The sequence below is a fragment of the Chaetodon auriga genome, chromosome 12 (assembly GCF_051107435.1).
Source record: "Chaetodon auriga isolate fChaAug3 chromosome 12, fChaAug3.hap1, whole genome shotgun sequence".
Classification (NCBI taxonomy): domain Eukaryota; kingdom Metazoa; phylum Chordata; class Actinopteri; order Chaetodontiformes; family Chaetodontidae; genus Chaetodon; species Chaetodon auriga.
The window spans coordinates 11,882,741-11,900,088 of record NC_135085.1 but is presented as its reverse complement, the minus strand read 5'-3'; the positions used below and the strand labels follow the sequence as shown (position 1 = coordinate 11,900,088).

At 41.6% G+C, this 17,348-nt stretch overlaps 2 protein-coding genes across 3 annotated transcripts; both read right to left on the bottom strand.

Annotated features, from left to right (window-relative positions):
- Positions 1-450: 450 nt before the first annotated feature.
- stap2a (signal transducing adaptor family member 2a) lies at positions 451-6,184 on the bottom strand. Its single transcript, XM_076745268.1, has 11 exons — positions 6,032-6,184; positions 5,105-5,176; positions 4,910-5,029; positions 4,775-4,831; positions 4,526-4,677; positions 4,299-4,430; positions 4,122-4,191; positions 3,445-3,547; positions 3,251-3,346; positions 3,042-3,170; positions 451-2,545 (listed from the first exon to the last, which is right to left on the bottom strand). The coding sequence occupies exons 1-11, from the start codon at positions 6,137-6,139 to the stop codon at positions 2,490-2,492; spliced, it is 1,095 nt and encodes a 364-aa protein (XP_076601383.1). The 5' UTR covers positions 6,140-6,184; the 3' UTR covers positions 451-2,489.
- A 360-nt stretch (positions 6,185-6,544) lies between these two features.
- Positions 6,545-16,800, bottom strand: LOC143329862 (endophilin-A2-like). 2 transcript variants are annotated; one of them, XM_076745979.1, is made up of 9 exons: positions 16,583-16,739; positions 13,239-13,307; positions 12,840-13,056; positions 12,432-12,565; positions 12,059-12,217; positions 10,821-10,924; positions 10,215-10,348; positions 10,009-10,059; positions 8,983-9,299 (listed from the first exon to the last, which is right to left on the bottom strand). In XM_076745979.1, exons 1-9 carry the CDS (start codon positions 16,625-16,627, stop codon positions 9,112-9,114), a joined length of 1,101 nt encoding a protein of 366 aa, XP_076602094.1. In that variant the 5' UTR covers positions 16,628-16,739; the 3' UTR covers positions 8,983-9,111. The 2 variants fall into 2 exon arrangements, with proteins under 2 accessions (XP_076602095.1, XP_076602094.1); XM_076745980.1 differs by lacking the exon at positions 10,009-10,059 and having other exon boundaries at positions 6,545-9,299; positions 16,583-16,800.
- Between the last annotated feature and the right edge of the window lie 548 nt (positions 16,801-17,348).

Sequence of the window (17,348 nt, the reverse complement as noted above, 5' to 3'; positions counted from 1 at the left end):
GTCTGTGGGACGGCAGGTTGTTTTTCTCTAACTTGAGCAACATGTTCAAACAGGAGTGATGGACTAACGTTACCTAGTGGTGTGTTGTGGGAGTTGTCTGTTCTGCATGGTGTCTGTTAAAAGGATGTTTTGATTGTTCTCGTACTATCATAACATCACTTATAACAATAACGTTAAACTGTACAGAAATATAATGTACTTTTTACTTTGTAACGAATGATACTAATACTCAATTATGAAATATATAGATATGTTGGGTCACACTTTATAGAGGTTGTATGTGGTTTATATAACAAAATATGTAATCCACGAGTGCTTGAAATTTTCAGCACAGGTTTATGGTACAGTGCAGCCAAAATACAAAAAAAAAAAAAAAACCCAACAAAAATGGTCAACAGATAAAATCAAAATTCAACACCTCGATGGCAGAATATCAGCAAAAACCTGATATGAGCTTCACAAAATTATTTATTAGCATAAAACAGTATTGGATTAAAATTGATTGCACATGTGTTCACCTGTGTTCCTCTCTTATACTTATGCAGGCCTCATCAAACATATCTTGGGTCTAATGTGTGGACGTCAAGTCCTTCCAGCTCACATTCTTGATTTTTCTTTGTTTGTTTTTTTTATTGATGTTGTTTTCAAATTTCAAAAAAAAAACAAAAACACAAAAGGAATAATAATAATAAAAAATGAACACAAAATACAGAAAGGTGGGTTAGCTGTCGCCATAAGAAATACATGTTGCAGTTTTCCAGATTGACAAACAAAAGTGAAATGTGTGGGACTGATATTTCAAACTGGGTTCAAGTTTCCACTAAACGGCAACAAAAAGTTGGACTCCTGCCAAACATGACACCTGTTCTCTTTTCCTCTATTTTTCTGTGGCACACATTACTATGAGGACTTGATGGCGGGTCATCTTAAGGTCAGATTGTTCTAGTCTATCTAGTGTCCTCCTTCAGTTTCCTGAATCATCAATCAGTGACTGGGTCTTCACAGCCTGACACTTGGCAAACAAACAAACAAACAGAGCACAAGCTATCAATTCACAACAAGGACACATCACATCCATGCAAAACAATTTAATGCCCTTGATATCTAACAAACACTATTCTGTGATAGTGATCAAGTAGACACAACACATCATGTACAGTACAAACATACAGGAAACTTTGGAAGAAGACACTTGATCACAGTTTGCCACTAGCACTCAGATACTTCAAATCTGCAAGGAGCGGCTGATTGACAGATATGTCACTAAATGAGTTTCCCATGTGAAATTACTCATTGTTGAAACACCTTGAGATCTGTAATAAATTCTAATTTTGTTATGAAAGGTAGAGAGGTAGGGCGTGGTGTGATACTGTGATAAAGCCAGAAGTCTTTGCCGGGTTCAGTCTGCAACATAAAAGGGAAGGTCTATGCCAAGTGTTTAGTACTTAAGTCCACACCCACAGACTGCTTAGAGTGCTGCCAAGGCTTCTGTCCCTTTACTTGGCAGCAGTTCCACTAGTGGGCGACCTCACATACAGTGAGTACAGTAGATCGATTTTCTTGAACAGAAATCACCTGGAGTTTCCAGGCAGGTCTGAACACTGGTGTGTCATAGCACCAACACGCACACAGTAGCAGAGAATAAGGAAACACTTTAAAATAAGCACCAATGGTACAGTCAAAGTTGAGTCATAAAAGAGCCACAGCAGTGTCACTGAATCAACAGTACATCAATGGTGGCTTATCAATCACAAATGGCACTCAAGAGCAGCAGGCATAGATTGTGCACTTTTCAGTTTCAGCTGATTTTTTTTAAAATTTTCAGTCATGTTATATGTAATGAAGAGAATTGCTGAGCTGGAACTTGATCAGAGCTGATCAGGTGTCTCAGGTCAGAATGTGTCGCTCTGCTGATGATCTTGGTAGTCTGTGGTTTGTTTGCTCTTAGTGTCCAGTGTTGGAGCTCAGCTCAGCTCTCAGGGGCTCAGACAGGAAAACATCAGGCTCAGTTGGTGGTCCAGCATGACTCAGTGCAGCTCTGATAGATGGTAGCTGCCAGTCATATGGATTCAATGTTTTTGTGTACTTTAGTCTGAAGGAAAATCATTTCTTGTGGCACTATTCTTTTTGCTGAGAGTCACTTTGTAAACAGCTTTATGCAAGTGGACAAAGCACGAGTGGACTGTTACCCCAACACAGCCGGCAGCAATTTATGAGGTTTTACAAACATAATCCAGTGTGATAACCAGCCAGTCTTGCTCTTGAAGAGCTAATCAGAGTCCATTTAATCATCGAAGTTCAACAGCCACGTAGCAAAGACCAAAAGAATGAAAGGAGCATTTTGCATCTCCCTACAAGAGAGTGGTGGTGTTTGTTGTCCCTTGTCTTCCACGTAGAAGGCACAGGATGAATACACAGCTGCGGCCAGAAGGGGTTTGGCACTGAAGATTGAGTATGATGTGACACGAAGTCCTTCCCTCAGGAGGAGGTCACTCCTGACTGGCTCGTCTCTTCTCCAGCTTCATTTTGAGCTCCTCGTTGAGTGCTGTGGAAAGACAGAGGAAACATACTGGGTCGATCCAAATACCTACACTTGAGGTCTTGAGCACTTTAAGTGCATGTTCACGTGCCACCAGGTAGCAGGCATCCCATGTCGGAAAAACACACTGTCTACTTAACCCACCGCTCAATGCCCACCTCAGAAGCCAGTGTATCCCACAATTCACCACCGTCTACAGTGCCAGACCAGTCCAGTTATTGGGGATAATGCACCTATAGGCTGGTTTCAGGACATTAATCAGTAGATATGAAGAAGTTTAAGTGATGTCCTTATTAATCAAGAGTGTCCCAGAGAACTCTTCACACATGCTCGATGGGCACTTGGGCGCTGTGGCAATTACTGGAAATAATGTCGCACAAGTAGACACTTTGCTACTCACAAATACTACACGTGTGGGTATTTGGACAGACCCATTGAGCTGAAACAGAACAGGTAATAAATCAGGGCTGCCTGCAGCAGGTGAGATCTGCAGTGTACTCACTCTGTGTGAGAGGTGAAGGGGAGAGGATGAGACGTCTCATCGGGTTGGTGGGCGAGGCCGGCACTGGTGAGGTCAGGATACGGCGGTCAGGGGCAGGGGACCTGGACAGGGGGCTGCTGGGCCAACGATCTGCACCAGAACGAAAGCAGTGATCATTATCGCTGTCTGGCTGCGGCTGTCTGCGTGTGGTTGGTGTGGTCGAGACAAACCTTGCTTTGGAGGCAGGGCGGGAGCCTTTGGCAGGGGGCTGGAGGGGGCAGTGTGGAGGATCCTTTCTCCATTCTCATCATTGGCGGAAACGTATGCTGATGACAAAGAGAAATTAGCCTCATTGCAAGGAGACACTTAGGCAGATAAAATAGGGGTCTTGAGACAGTATGTGTGTGCTGCACGATGGACTCACTGATGTTCTCTTCATAAGGCTCCTCCAGCAGGAAAGGTTGCAGAGTCCCTGCTGTCTTCTCTACCAGAGCGTCGATGACCTCGTGAAGGTCAGCGCAGGGAATCTGGAAGAAGAAGCCTGCTGTATTATGTGCTCAAAGCTGCAAGCGGGTTTGTTAATGGTCTTTACATACAGGCTGAGACATTGTTGATTGCTGATTCTGACAATAAACAAGACAGAGTCGTTCTGAAGTATCAAATATTTGACTTCCCACGTAACAAATTTGTTCAATATGTTCAAATATTTAACCACATGACCATGATGCATCCATCCGATATGCCCATTTTTGTATCAGCGCCAATACCATTAAGCAGATCAGGGATCAATCATAATATGACTGATCCATATTAAAAACTGTCTTTTAAATAATGGTATAAAATTCTGTTTTTGCTCTCTGTTACAGCAAACTGTGGACTCAAGTTATCTACATTTCATTGATTCTGACACAAGCAGTGTGGCATACAGATGCTAAATCTGCTAAAAGATAGCAGTGGTATCAGTACATGTTATCAGCAGATACCATGAATCAAAGCATCCTGTTTTTCCCGTAAAACACAGTCATGATAGAGTCACCTTAGAAACTGTGAATAGATAAGTCAATCACAATAAGACTTTATCTGAGTGTATTATACACTTACAGGATTTTCTACATCAATAACATATCCACCTTGGTCCCTCTGAGTCACACGGTAATGTCTGAACACTGACCTGCAGTGAAAGAGAGAGACAGAAAGCTTGTGAATGTTTACAGTGAGTGTTGCGTCTCCACTGTGAGATCTGCAGCTGTGGTGAGCAGATGTGCAGCAGGTGTTTACCCATTGAGGTCCTGTCGAGTAGTGACAGCCAGTGAGCATCCATCTCTGCCCGGACGGAGCAACATGTTGCCGCAGTCTGGGTGTCTCTCTAGAAGGACTTCAGCCTCTGTTCGAGACACCGGGCGAAAACACCTGCATGCCACACACAAATAACAGTAATGCAGTTCTGCACACACACTAAAGATGCTGCTGTGCATCCTCTCAACACAACGACGAGGAGAACTCACGGTGGGATCTCCCCCACTAAAGGCACAGAGAGGGGCGAGGGAGGAGCGCGCGTGGGAGTGCGAGTTCTCCGCCTGGACCTCTCTTTGTCCACCACCTCCTTCAGCATCTGCAGCTGGCCGGGCAGCAACGTGAGACAGGACGGGACATTCAGCTGTGATGGAGACACAGCAGAGAATATTTATAAGACAGAGCAAGAGACAGAGGCAGATTAGTAGAGAGATGCAGGAGTGCAAAAGATGAATATTTACATCTATAACAGAGTAGAGGAACCCTTTCCACAGCTCCCTTGATTCCAAGTTAGGTGCCTAGAAAAAAACAACAGCACTTTCACACCATGTAAAAAGTGTTCACTTTAATTGTGTGTGTTTGTTAAGGGGCATTACTGTGAGTTTGGTCTCTCCGTCTTTCATGCGCAGGATGAGTCTGGCTGCCTCCAGGTTTCTGTCCCTGCTGCAGTCGTCCTTCAGGGACACAAACCCACCGAGTTCCAACTTCTCCACATACTGTGACACACACAAACATGTTTCACCACACTATAATGCACCAAAAAAAAAAAACATACACGGTGTGGAACTTACATGAGCATCCTTGGCATTATTGAAGAAATACAAAGAATTCCCACACAGGCAGGTCCACAGTCGCCTGGACGCCTGTCACACAGACATAACCAGACATGTAAAATAAGGGGATGCACTGCTGTGGCAACAACACTACTGTTTTTCCACATCTGTGTAATGGATATTTCCCTTTTTATCACTCCCACATTTCCTGTCCCAAGAGACGGATAGGGGTGAGCCACAGCTGCTGTCAGTCTGTGGCCATGGATCAGTGCGATGCCCTGCACCTGAGCCAGGCTCACATTACATGTCTATATTGCATTGAAATGAGCCTAATGAGAGAGGGTGGGTCTGGGGGGAGGGTATCCCATTCTTTGTCACCTTATATATAGATGAAAACAATCTGCAAAAATAATTATTGAGGGATATTGTCAGTCTCACTGTATGCAACTTTGTATTTGAGATGTACTTCAGGGACCAGGCTGTCAGAACAAATCTATCAGAGCTGACTCAGAGCATTTCTGAGTTAGCCTTGAATTCTGAGCCACGAAAAGGCTTGACAGACATGCGGTATGTGACACAGATACCTGGATACAGCCGCAAATCCTTCATGTCATACGACTTCAATGACATGCAATGCTGTGACAGCCATGAGATTTCCATAATTTAAACATCGCGATTCGCTCATAAATTGTTGCATTCTTGCCCCGTCAGATTCTTGCAAAACCAGACTAAACAGCAGCACAACAAATCCGCGATCCGTTAAGCGAAACAATCCGCAACAGCACCAGTGTGCAGTCTCGCCTCGCCCATTCTAACACAATAAGTTGACAGCTCGCTGGGAATGGGAGATGAGCCGGTGTGCGGTGCATACACATCCACACTGACCACCACTATCCACAGCACGCATCGAAAACATGGCACTTGATCTGCACCGGGAGAACCTACCTTTTCTTTCGGTCCTCGCTTCTCCAGGTATCCTTCGTAGTAGCAGGGCGGGAGCTGCGCCCGGGGTCCCCCTGGCCCGGAGCGCTGCCTGACGGGTGCAGCCGCCATGAGTGTCGCTGGCTGGGCACCGACCGAGGACAAAGGGGCGCTGGGTAATTCGGGGAGTGACACGCCTTCCCCGATGAGATAGTGCCGTGGCAGTAATCCAACAGCTGGCTGGTGTAGCCTGCTGTGTCTGGGGATCATGCAGACGGATGGATGTGCAGATTCAAAATTGAAGAGTTGGGGGATAAATGTCCGAAATATAGAGATGATATTTGGCCAAAAATGAGCAACTGCGCAAACATCAATACGTGGATTAAAGTAATAACCAGGTGTAATTACAGGAAAAAAAGAGATAAAAGATAATCTTAAACCTCTGATATTCTGTGTTTCTGTGTTATCATTAAAATAAAACAAAACAAAAAACAATTCAGTTGCAGGTCTGCAATAGTCTGTAAGGACAGGCAGGGAACCACATTACTTAGTATTTATTTGAAGAAGCAAACAAACAGTATCCATTCCCCTTTACATAGTAACAAAAATATAGGTACAATACACAGAAGATTACATTTAGTAGAGGTAATCCATATATCCCTAAAGATAATCCAGGATAATCCCACTTTTAGTCTCCCCACAGTGTCACAGTTACAAAATAAGGCATTGTGGAAGACACAGAAACTGTAATGAAGACACATGCAAAGCGGTTACATTTTAACACAGAAACATACATTAACATTGGGCATAATAAAATAAAGCTTTAACAACTGATAATACTTCATTAATATTGCAAAGTGGACACAGTTATAGGTGTAGAGGCAATAGGAGCATCACAGAATGTAGTGTTAGAATCAATGTCAGCTGCAGTGTTCAGACAACTATTTCAGCTGTGACAGCAGCAGCAGCAGCACACAAAAAATTGATCTTGGCCCTTTGTTCCACAACATTATTCATCATCCATATAATGCAAGATGCATAATAGCTCAATCTGAAGCCCTGACCCTCCTCACCCCTCTCAAACTGTGCTTTTGATTTAGTGTAATGAGGCACGTAAACCCACACCTGAACCACAGTTATTACTCCACATGGGCAAAACCCCTGGCCCTAATACGTAACATGAATAACATGCAAACACAACATTTAAGAGGCACATACTATAATAACAATGAGGAGATTATTCCAGGGATGGACCTGGAGCTCCAGAGGCACTATGGGATTGGGATGGGGCAGATAATGAGAAAGGGGGTAGGGGTACAGGGGCAGGTGGTGAATAAAGACCAGTGGGGGAGGGAGGGCATAATGCACTGCTGTGTGCCCTTCCCTGCTGAAAAGACCTGTCTGTTCCACTCCCAGTTTTAACAGAGATGGGAGGGATGAGTGGGGCGGAGAGCGGCCTAACAAGGGGATCATGACAAGGGGAGAAAGTTGGCATTTTAGTAACAGCAACAAACCCCTCACAGTTCATAGTCAGCTTGTAAGACGCTTAATTGAAACTGAAACCAGCTATTGTGTTCAGCCCTTCCTCATTATTAGTAAACGCTGTATACAATGGTTTGGAGATCGCATTTCTGTCAGGTCCAGAGCACAGTTTCAGCCCGAAAACTGAGGCAGGTACAAACACACCCAATCACACATCAGATTAATTTCCATGCTCCAAATTGCTGGTTAGAGCACTAAAGCCAAGCTTACCCCAGCACTATGGGGGGAAAACAAATCACAGACTGAAAATTCATTGACATACAGTTGGGTGAAGCCTACAGAACATTGTGAGTGACACTGCCAGCAGTATCAATAGAGCCTGAGAAAGTAGAGGAACTGAAGGATGTGCGCTTATGGCTTTGGTTTGACGCTGCGGGGTGTTTGGGGTGGGGGTGTATCATGTTACATTGTTGAGAGTTGCACAGTGATGGAAACAAACTTCAGATTTTCTTTTTTAAAATGTGAAGTAACTAAAAAGGGAAAACAAGATACTTGCATACAGTCATCTAATCTATCATATGTAAATTTTGCAGCATTGTGTGCATCAGGAATTTGTGCAACCTCTCTTTGGCATCAGCTCTAAGAGAAGCCAGTGGAGTGAAAAGGAGCTGTAGGTAAATTACACCACTGACAACTTCATAACAATTAGTATGATGAAGGTTATAAAACTAAGCGTATGTATGGACATCCTCCAGCTCTTTAGACGTCAACTGTTAAACAGATTTTCTGTTTCAAATAAAATAAGCTAATGTTTGTTAAACTACCTCACAGTTTCTTCACACTGAAATATAAGACGAGCCACCCAACAGGGATTTGGTTAAGAGATAATAGGGGCCACTTGACAGCGCCACTCACACTGACAGCTAAGAATGATTTCACGTACCACCAGGTGGCAGTGGAGGATAGTCTCACACATCCACAAAAAGCATCCAGTCCTCCATGTTGACTAACCAGTCCACGACGACAGTACTTAAAGCCTAAAGGCACAGGAGTGAAAACTGGGAGTGTACAAAAAAAACAGCCCTTCATAGAAAGCATGTGTACACATGCATGTGTGTAGTACCAATATCAACAATACATGTCCTCTTGTGAATATAAAATAGGTTAACAATATTAGAAGAAAGTAGTTGCACTTCTTAGTGTTTGGGACCACTGCTGGACATGTCATTACAGAAGTGATTCTCTCTCGGTGTTTCGTCATCAGTCCCAGTGATGGAGGTGTAGTGTACAAAGTGCATAGGTGCATGGAGAATGCATGTAAGAACTCAGGATATGATAGATGCACCCAAACAGTATGCTGCCTATTTTCTGATTTACCTTCCCTTACACTTTTAAAAAAAAAATCCATGAAATCTTGACATAATCTGACAGAACTGGAAAAAAAAGCTTGTTCCTCATGATACAAAAAAAAAATAAAAAAAAAATCGGTCCCTGTCTTGAGATGGTTACCCTTTAATTACAACAAAGAAAAGATATATTTTGATTATTGAGGGTTGACACTCCTTTAACATCCCCACTTTTCATCCTCTCCATCCAGCTGCCCCCCTCTTGCCTGGCTCTTTTCAGTGAGACAGGGGCACCATGACTTCAACAAAGCTGTTGGGGAAGTATCCTGATCTGCCGTGAAGAGTTCCCTCTAACCAGTTCTCATCGATTTTACTGACCAAGGTGATGATGTCGCCCTCGTGGAAGCCCAGCTCTCCGTCGTTCTCTGGCTCGAAGTCGTACATGGCTCTACAGCAAGGCTCAGCTGCAGAAAGACACAAAACGGTGGAGAGATGGAGGAGGGAGAAAAAACAAATGCTGTCATTCTGTGAAAAGTACTTGCTTTGACAATTTCCCTTCAACAAGATTAGTATTCCAACGGATTTCATTAGAGGCAGCGTGTCACCACTCTTTTTTCCAATAGGACTCTGGGATAAACCATAAAAAGAAAGTCGATAAAACAAGACATGTTTATGAATTAGTCATCAGTGTGGTAAGGGAGGATCCTTCTGGAGCTCAAGATCAAAATCAATTTACTGACATGCTACATAAATAAGCCATTTTATTCCAACCATAATGACCATGTTCAAGTTTTAGGCCTAAGACTTTCACATTTGATTCTTCTATGTCTGTCAAATGAGCCATGTGGCATGGAGCGATTTATCTTGAGGTTCAGAGGCTTCAACGGTCAGTGAACAGGCTGTCATGACTGGCTGAAAACTTTGATTAACATACCACAGTCACTGACCACTTTAAACAAAGACAGAATGTGGTTCTGGGTCTGTTTTGAGAACCTGGCAGCCTGGACTCAGTGGAACCAACAAACACCATTCAACAGTGTTAGTCAAATACTTCACCGTCACACGGACATGCATACATCTCTGTCCCACACAGATGTGCAACAGAGTGAGTGAAAGTAGTGAAACTCCCTAGTTGTGTGTAAGTGACAAGTTTTCTTCATCTGTCTCACTCACGCCGTCTGCTCTTGATGGAGGCTCTTTGGAACAATGGATCTGGATTGTGTGCTGGGGGTGGTTAATGTCGCAGAAGAAAGACACATCAGTCTAAACAAGATTGACTTCCACACAAACCTTCTTGGAAGTAGGACTTGCACACATACACACACAGACACTCAAGCATACTCACACAGCTCGCACAAAATACACAATAGTGAGTTTACCGGGAGAGTAAGCTGGAGGGCTCCCTGCAGCTGATGAGTATCCTCCATTAGAGTTTTCTACCTGTCCATAGTCAAAGGCTGGTCGGGGTTTGGGTGTGTATTCGCGCCTCGGAAGAGACTGAGCTTCAGTCAACCTGCACAAGATCAAAATGAAAAACATCACCTCTCTGAGCTCACAAGTGGACACACCGACACAGACGCAGGCAGGCTAAACAAAGAGATGTCAATGTATTTTCTTGTGGGCTATGATCCAGTTGCATCAGGTAAATTGTCAAAAGCAAGACAAATCTTCATTTTATGTTATTCCAAAGTTTAAATGATATGTTATTTCAGTAATAGAGGGAAAACAGATTTTATCAAAATTATCTGAACTATATCAAAATCATCCAAAGACAATTATTAGATGTATACATTAGATGACATTAGATGTATACTGTTTATCAAAAATAAGTCATTTGTAATCAGCCTCAACTGCTATTTAACATTCTTGTAATCAAATGGGTAAAAGAAAGTATGGTGCTGTTGAACCATCCCTCATCACGACCCAGAGGACAGACTCAACATACAAGAGAGATGTCGTCTTCCACCAATAGTTACGGCACTGACCTTTTACTCAGTTTCTCAGAAAGGTCCTTCAGGACCTGCAGGGTCTGTTCATGGTACTGCACCAGAGACTCCACAAAAGAAGACAGCTGACTCACCTGCTCCACCTACATGTATAGGCACACAGAAACTATTTCAGAGTGAGAGCACACGCAGGAACAGCAGTGGCCATCCAGAGCATTCTTCATTGACACTGTTACATCAGTAATGTGCTCTTCACGTAAACTTCACTTTGTAACATCTCATAATGGCGGGCATGAAAAGGTAATTATCAAAAACAGGTTTGACAGGCTCAGACTACTGCAAGTGACTGTGGGGAAAAACCCACAAGGCATGTCACCTGTCATGCACTGCCCTAAAACACGGAACTTATGGCTTGCTCGCTGAAAAGCTGCAAGCAGCAAGCATAATGCATCTCCAAAGCATGTAGAAACTAAGATACACAAGCCAGAATATACATCACTGGGTAGTCTATAGGCACATCAACAAGACTTCTACATTTTTGTGTCCTGGTTCCCAGTATTATAAAACTTTTGCCTTGTGTGAACTCTACTAATCCATCAAACCATATATTAAGGTGATGCAGTATTGTCACTGCCACTGATCGAATCACATGCCATATTTATTACTTTAAGTCTATTACAGACGATTACATCATCTTTGACTCTGTACCTGTTGACATCTATTAGCCTGCTTTATTGAAAAGATGATTCATTGAGAGAAAAAAAAAAAATGCTGCTTGATTAATTAGTAGTTCAAAATAAATTATTGGTGAACTATCAGGGTGCTTGTTGCTAAATATTTGTTTATGGTTTTATTCTCTTTCAACAGTCAAAAATGATGGATTCTGAGACATAAAAGAAGTTCTCAAGTAACATTCTATTTTGTCTCTTTCAAAGTGTTGTTCAATATGTTTATATTTCACATAGTAGAATAACAATGGTCTCATCTGCACCACTGCAGATTCAGGTTTCATGCATATAGTTACAGCTGAAGAACCAAAAAAACTACACATTTGAATAAAATGGAAAAAGGAAAGAAATGACTCTTGATTAAATTCAAGGATTGACACTCTTCCTCTTCCCACACGAGGTAACAAAGCAGTTGTCAATCAAAGAAGATTAAACTGAGAACTGAAACATTTTCATGAACACGTTTTATTACAAAGCATGTCCCGCAGGTTTTAATGTGCTGCCGTCTGCAATGCAAAAAGAATCAAGTTTAGTCTGCAGGCTACTCACATCTGTTTCCAGCAGGTTGTACATGGAGCTTTCAGCCAGCTCTTTGGACTCATGGAACTTCTCCAAGGCCTGCCTGATCTCTTCCTCTTGGATTTTACCTTGACGCTTCTTTTTATAATCATAGTCCAGACGGCGGCCCTCGAGCTTCTTCAGGTAGTGCTGAGGGGATGAAAGGAGTAGCGATTGGGAGGATGATGTTTCACAAGGTTGGTAGTTTGGAGAAAAACTGATTTCAACATTTGCATTTGACTCCACTGTTATGCATCTGGACTGGAAATACTTTTTCATTCTATTGCAGCTGACTCAGACTGCTCAGCTCATTAATCAATGTATGGCCTGTATGTGCAGAAGCAAACCACCTCTTTGATTCTACCTGAATGTCTTTGATATCCTTATCAGCAACTGCTTGCATTGGGTCAATAAAGTTCTGCTTCACATCAATATCCAGAGAGTCCTTGATCTTGGCCATTTCCTTCATTGACTCACCAAAGTCCACTAGGGCCCCACCTGCAGTGCACACATGCATGTAAAATGCCAACATTAGGGAATGTGGGACATCCTGAGGCATGTTTGCAATAATCACTGGCTCAAAGCTAAGGAAGGTTGTGACATTAAAAATGAAAGAAGATTCACAGGCACACACTGAACAAATACACACAACACTCCCACATATTCAGCCTAGCATATTTTGTTCCAAGTCTCATCTCTTTTCATGGTTTCCAAACATTCATATCTCTTCCATCCAGTATCTCATCCTATGATTGTTCCACACTATTCTTACCAAAGTTGGTGTCCTTGCCCATATCCCATCCATACTTTGTCATGCACTCTCCCAGGAGGCCCTCAGGCTGGGGGTAGCCTGGACTCTTCACCTGCCCACGGATTTTGGACACTGTGTTGAGCATGGAAAGTTTAGCTCTTTTTGCCGGGTTGGGCTGGAGGTAGTCTGATGTTTTATTGATGACATCCACCACTGCTTTGCTGGTAATATCTGCTCTCTGGTGGCATAGGTTAGAGGGAGACAATGGTTAATACACATGTGCATATGCTGAGTTGTATTCTGGTGAAAGTGTCTGAGTGAAGAAAAGTTGGGTAATGTTTCACTTTCAGAAAACAAAAAGGACATATTGCTGTTCCACATGTTCAGTATACGTATTTTCTGAACATTTATGTACGTTACCTTCTCAAGTTCCTTGAACTCTTCATCCAGTTGGGTTCCCTCTGCACCTCCAACCTTCTCACTCACCATCTGTGAACACAGAGCAATTGGAGCAATGAAGTCAGCGTTTTCCATTTGTCCCTCATGAATGATTGCTTCTAGGATTCCACATTTAATCTCTTCCACCATTTCCTTTTTTTTCCGGGCCTGTTTAACACAACTCTCAAATTCCAAGACATGCCCATGTTTTTCGTTAGTGGAGGAACTTCCTCAAGTCTAGATGAGAGAGTGAGTTCTGAAAACTGGACTATACTCTCTACTGAAAGCCACCGTTCCATACGGAATTATACTCAGGGCCTTCCTTTTTCCATCAAGTCAGCACACACACACTGCAGTTTCCTACACTAGCGCCACTGCATGGACACTTTTACTAAACACACAGGCTAACTACATCTTGCTCTCTCTCTTGCTAATTCACATCCTCATGTATGGCACATACATTCTCATTCTCTCATCCACGGCAGCAAACTCTAAAATCCTGCACAGTTGGCTGGCAGGCCAAACAGAGACTCATTGTGCGTGCTTTCTCATCTAGTTCAACTGAATGCAGCTGTCGGCACCACACTGCACATAGAACTATGACCAGATGGATCAATCAATCTCTCTAGTTTATGTAATACACAAGTCTGGAGAAGTGATTTTGTGTAAAACACTCAGTGACTCTGAAAATGCCTTAAGTACTGATTGGCCACTGGTTCATGGGATATAACTCAGCCACGCATGTTTGCCAATTATGAGGTCTAATAGACACCATTTTAATTGCAATTAATGAATCTCTGGGTACCAGATGTGAAATTGTGGCAGGCAGATTCAAGCACAAACACACTTTCAGCAGCCCATCTGGCTTCATAATTGCCATCACAATGGCAAATCCTCCAATCCTCCAAATCATCCACACTCCACCCTGACTGATAAACCTGACCATCCCAGTCTCACTATGATATATAATTTATCTAGAAAAACTTGAGTTTTAGTTGTGCTATATGATATTAACCATTAAAACCTATATACATTTTGTTAAAATTGTTGAAAGCTAAATCTAAATAAGTAAAATAAATAAGGGGTTAAAAGTTTCATAAGCAGATTCGATACAGGTTTCACATTTGGTAAAGACTTGTTGTTGAGGTAGACTTGGTGGTCTTGCCTAGACAAAATGAGCATGTGGGTTGAGTTTTATTAATCAGTGTCAGAAGCAAGATACATAACTACATGGACTAAAATGAAACTGAGGGTTCACAAAAATAGGCACTGTGTGCACAGTGTCAGCTATATGTTTTTCCTAGCTCAAAATTACTCAATCATTGACTGATTCAAGTCTATTTGATGATGGTAAGATGTGGACCTTGTTAGACAATTATCTTACAGAAATGATTACCCTCCTCTGCCCTTTCTTTCTTTTCATGGCATGAATGGAAAAATGTAACATTTGTTGGTCCTTGCTAATTGACGATGTTCAATATAGGATTTAGAAATTAAAAGCTATACTGTATGACCCTAAAGTTGAGGCTTTCACAATGGCAGTCGGCCCAGATAACTATACTGTGGTGTTGGCAATCCAAATGTATTGTTTACGTTTTGCAAAAGCTTATGTGGAATAAATGACATCTATGCATTCATTCCTGGTTTGTTATTATTTGTGTATTGTCAATGTACTGACAAATGTCTACTGGGTTGCTTAAGGTGGTTTAGCCAGAGTATCAACATAACTTGGATTCCACTACACACCCAGTGAGGAAGGAGCTGCCACATAATGTTACACCAAAGCAAGTACCTGTATCAAGGCAGGTGTCATCAAAACATAGGCAACCAGTTTTGCAGGCCATGTTTTCATGAGCTTTACGTTTATGGTGGTAGAGTTAACTTTAATAGCCTCAAGACTAAACAGTAATATTTCTTCCCTATGAAGGATGTGTGCTATTTCAGTGCTGGAATCACAAGACAAACCTGGATTAATAAACCAAGATTTTCAAAAGCAACAAATACAGGGCTGTGATACTGATGCACAGACTACTGTGCATGTCTATACACAATCTGGCAGTCAAAGATTTGACTGGTATCAGTGTTAACATGTGCTTTGAGTTTAAAAAGAAAGAGTGTGAAAAGAAAATCTGAGTTATATTCCAAAATGTTGTTTGGACATACTGCTTTCATTGCACAAGTTAAAAAAAAAACAAAAACAAAAACAAAAACAAAAAAACACATGGAATTAATAGTCTATATGATACTTAATCTCAGTGCCATTATAGATCCTTTCATGTCAGACATAAATAACTGATTTCAGATCATGACTTTTTATATCTTAGAATTCAGAAGTGTGGAAATAAAGTAATTTACATACACAAATCTTTAATGTGTCTCTAGCAAGTTGGAGACGCTCACAATAAGTTTGGTTCTATAACTGAAAATATAGCTAATAGACAGTTAAACCTGAGAGATGACAGATAGTTATGAATCATCACTCAAAAGTGTAGTGTGACTTTAACTAACGTTATGGCATCTCCAGAACAGATCAGCCAGTCATGTGTAATCCAACATGTTAGAATCAACAAACATGAACTTCACCTTTGCAGGCGGGTATTATCTAAAACTAGAGTGATTAATATAGATTCCCCTTGATTACATTAACAAGACAACACGACGAAAACAAACACCAACAATCACGTACAGTGTAAATAAATCAGAAACTCATCCTTTAATAAGCCTGACTCCTGGGTCAGTCATAAACTTAGACAAATTAGGGTTAATTTAACATTAGTTTAAAAATAAATAAACAAATAAATCAAAGTTAACGTTACAATCTACGTGGACACACAAACTTTGGCTGCAAACTCAGGACAACCTTCCAACCCGACGACCAAGTTAATTAACCTCAGAGACAGTAAGTGGTCCAATTGAACAGATTAACTTTAGCGTTAGTTCACGTAGGTTTAAATTCATTAACTTACGTTAAAGTGAACTAACTACGCGATTAACGTTAAATGCTAACGTTAACTCTCTGGATTAGCGTTAGCTAACTTGACGTTACGGGTTAACGTTGACGTTACCTGAGAGCCACAACGCATTTGACAGTATGCGTTCAGTAACAGTAGAACTAGTAGTACATTTTTCAACAAGTTAAAATGTTCCATACAACTTGACTAGGTTAGTATTTAGCCAAGGACACATTCTTCTTACTTATAATGTTTTCTAGTCCGGTTAACCAGCTAGCCTGAAGCTATCGTAAACTCGCAAAAAGTAACGATGGTGTTAGCTAAGTTAGCTAGCTAAGCTACCGGCTAATGTTTGAAAAGCAGTCGCGCGTTTACCTGACTTGCTTTGTAAAATTGCTTCTTAAATCCTGCGACCGACATCTTGCACCGTCAGTGTTGCCACCTGGACCACGGTGGGGAAAATATATTTTAAAACAGCTGCTGTGGGTTTGTAGTGTGCAGCACAGACAGCACCCAGGCTACACGTCTTCAAAACTTCGCACCGTAGATGAGAAACTTGCTAGGCAACCACAATTTCCTGGCCTCAGCTTCATGTGGGAGGCTCCATCCTGCTGGATAAAGTGGGTCAAAAGACCACACACACACACACACACAGACACACACAAACACAAACACACAAACATACATTGCATACTGCTGCTGCCTACTTTTAGTTTATGGTAAATAATAGCGAAATATTATTTGAAAAATACATAATTCATCTGAACTAGTTTTTTTAAGTGCACATAGGGCTGCAACAAAAGGCTATTTTCATCGTTGATTAATTTGATTGATTTAATTTTCTTAGTCAATTATTAATTTGGTTCACAACATGTAAGCAATCGATTAAAAATAAATGCCCATAACAGTTTCCTCAGGCCAAAGGTGAAGTCTAAACTCAAGGTCCTCAGTCTGAGCAAACTTTACTTCAAGAGTTGTGAAATTACTGTTTCCAAGATGCAAAAAAGACTTTTCACACTCAACTTTTGATATTAGACAGAGATGTTTGATTTATGATCGATAATGGAGAAGCATATCCTCATTTTGGAGAAGCTGAAAGAACAGTTAGATGTTGTTTATCAAAATCCTCTATCAAAATTGT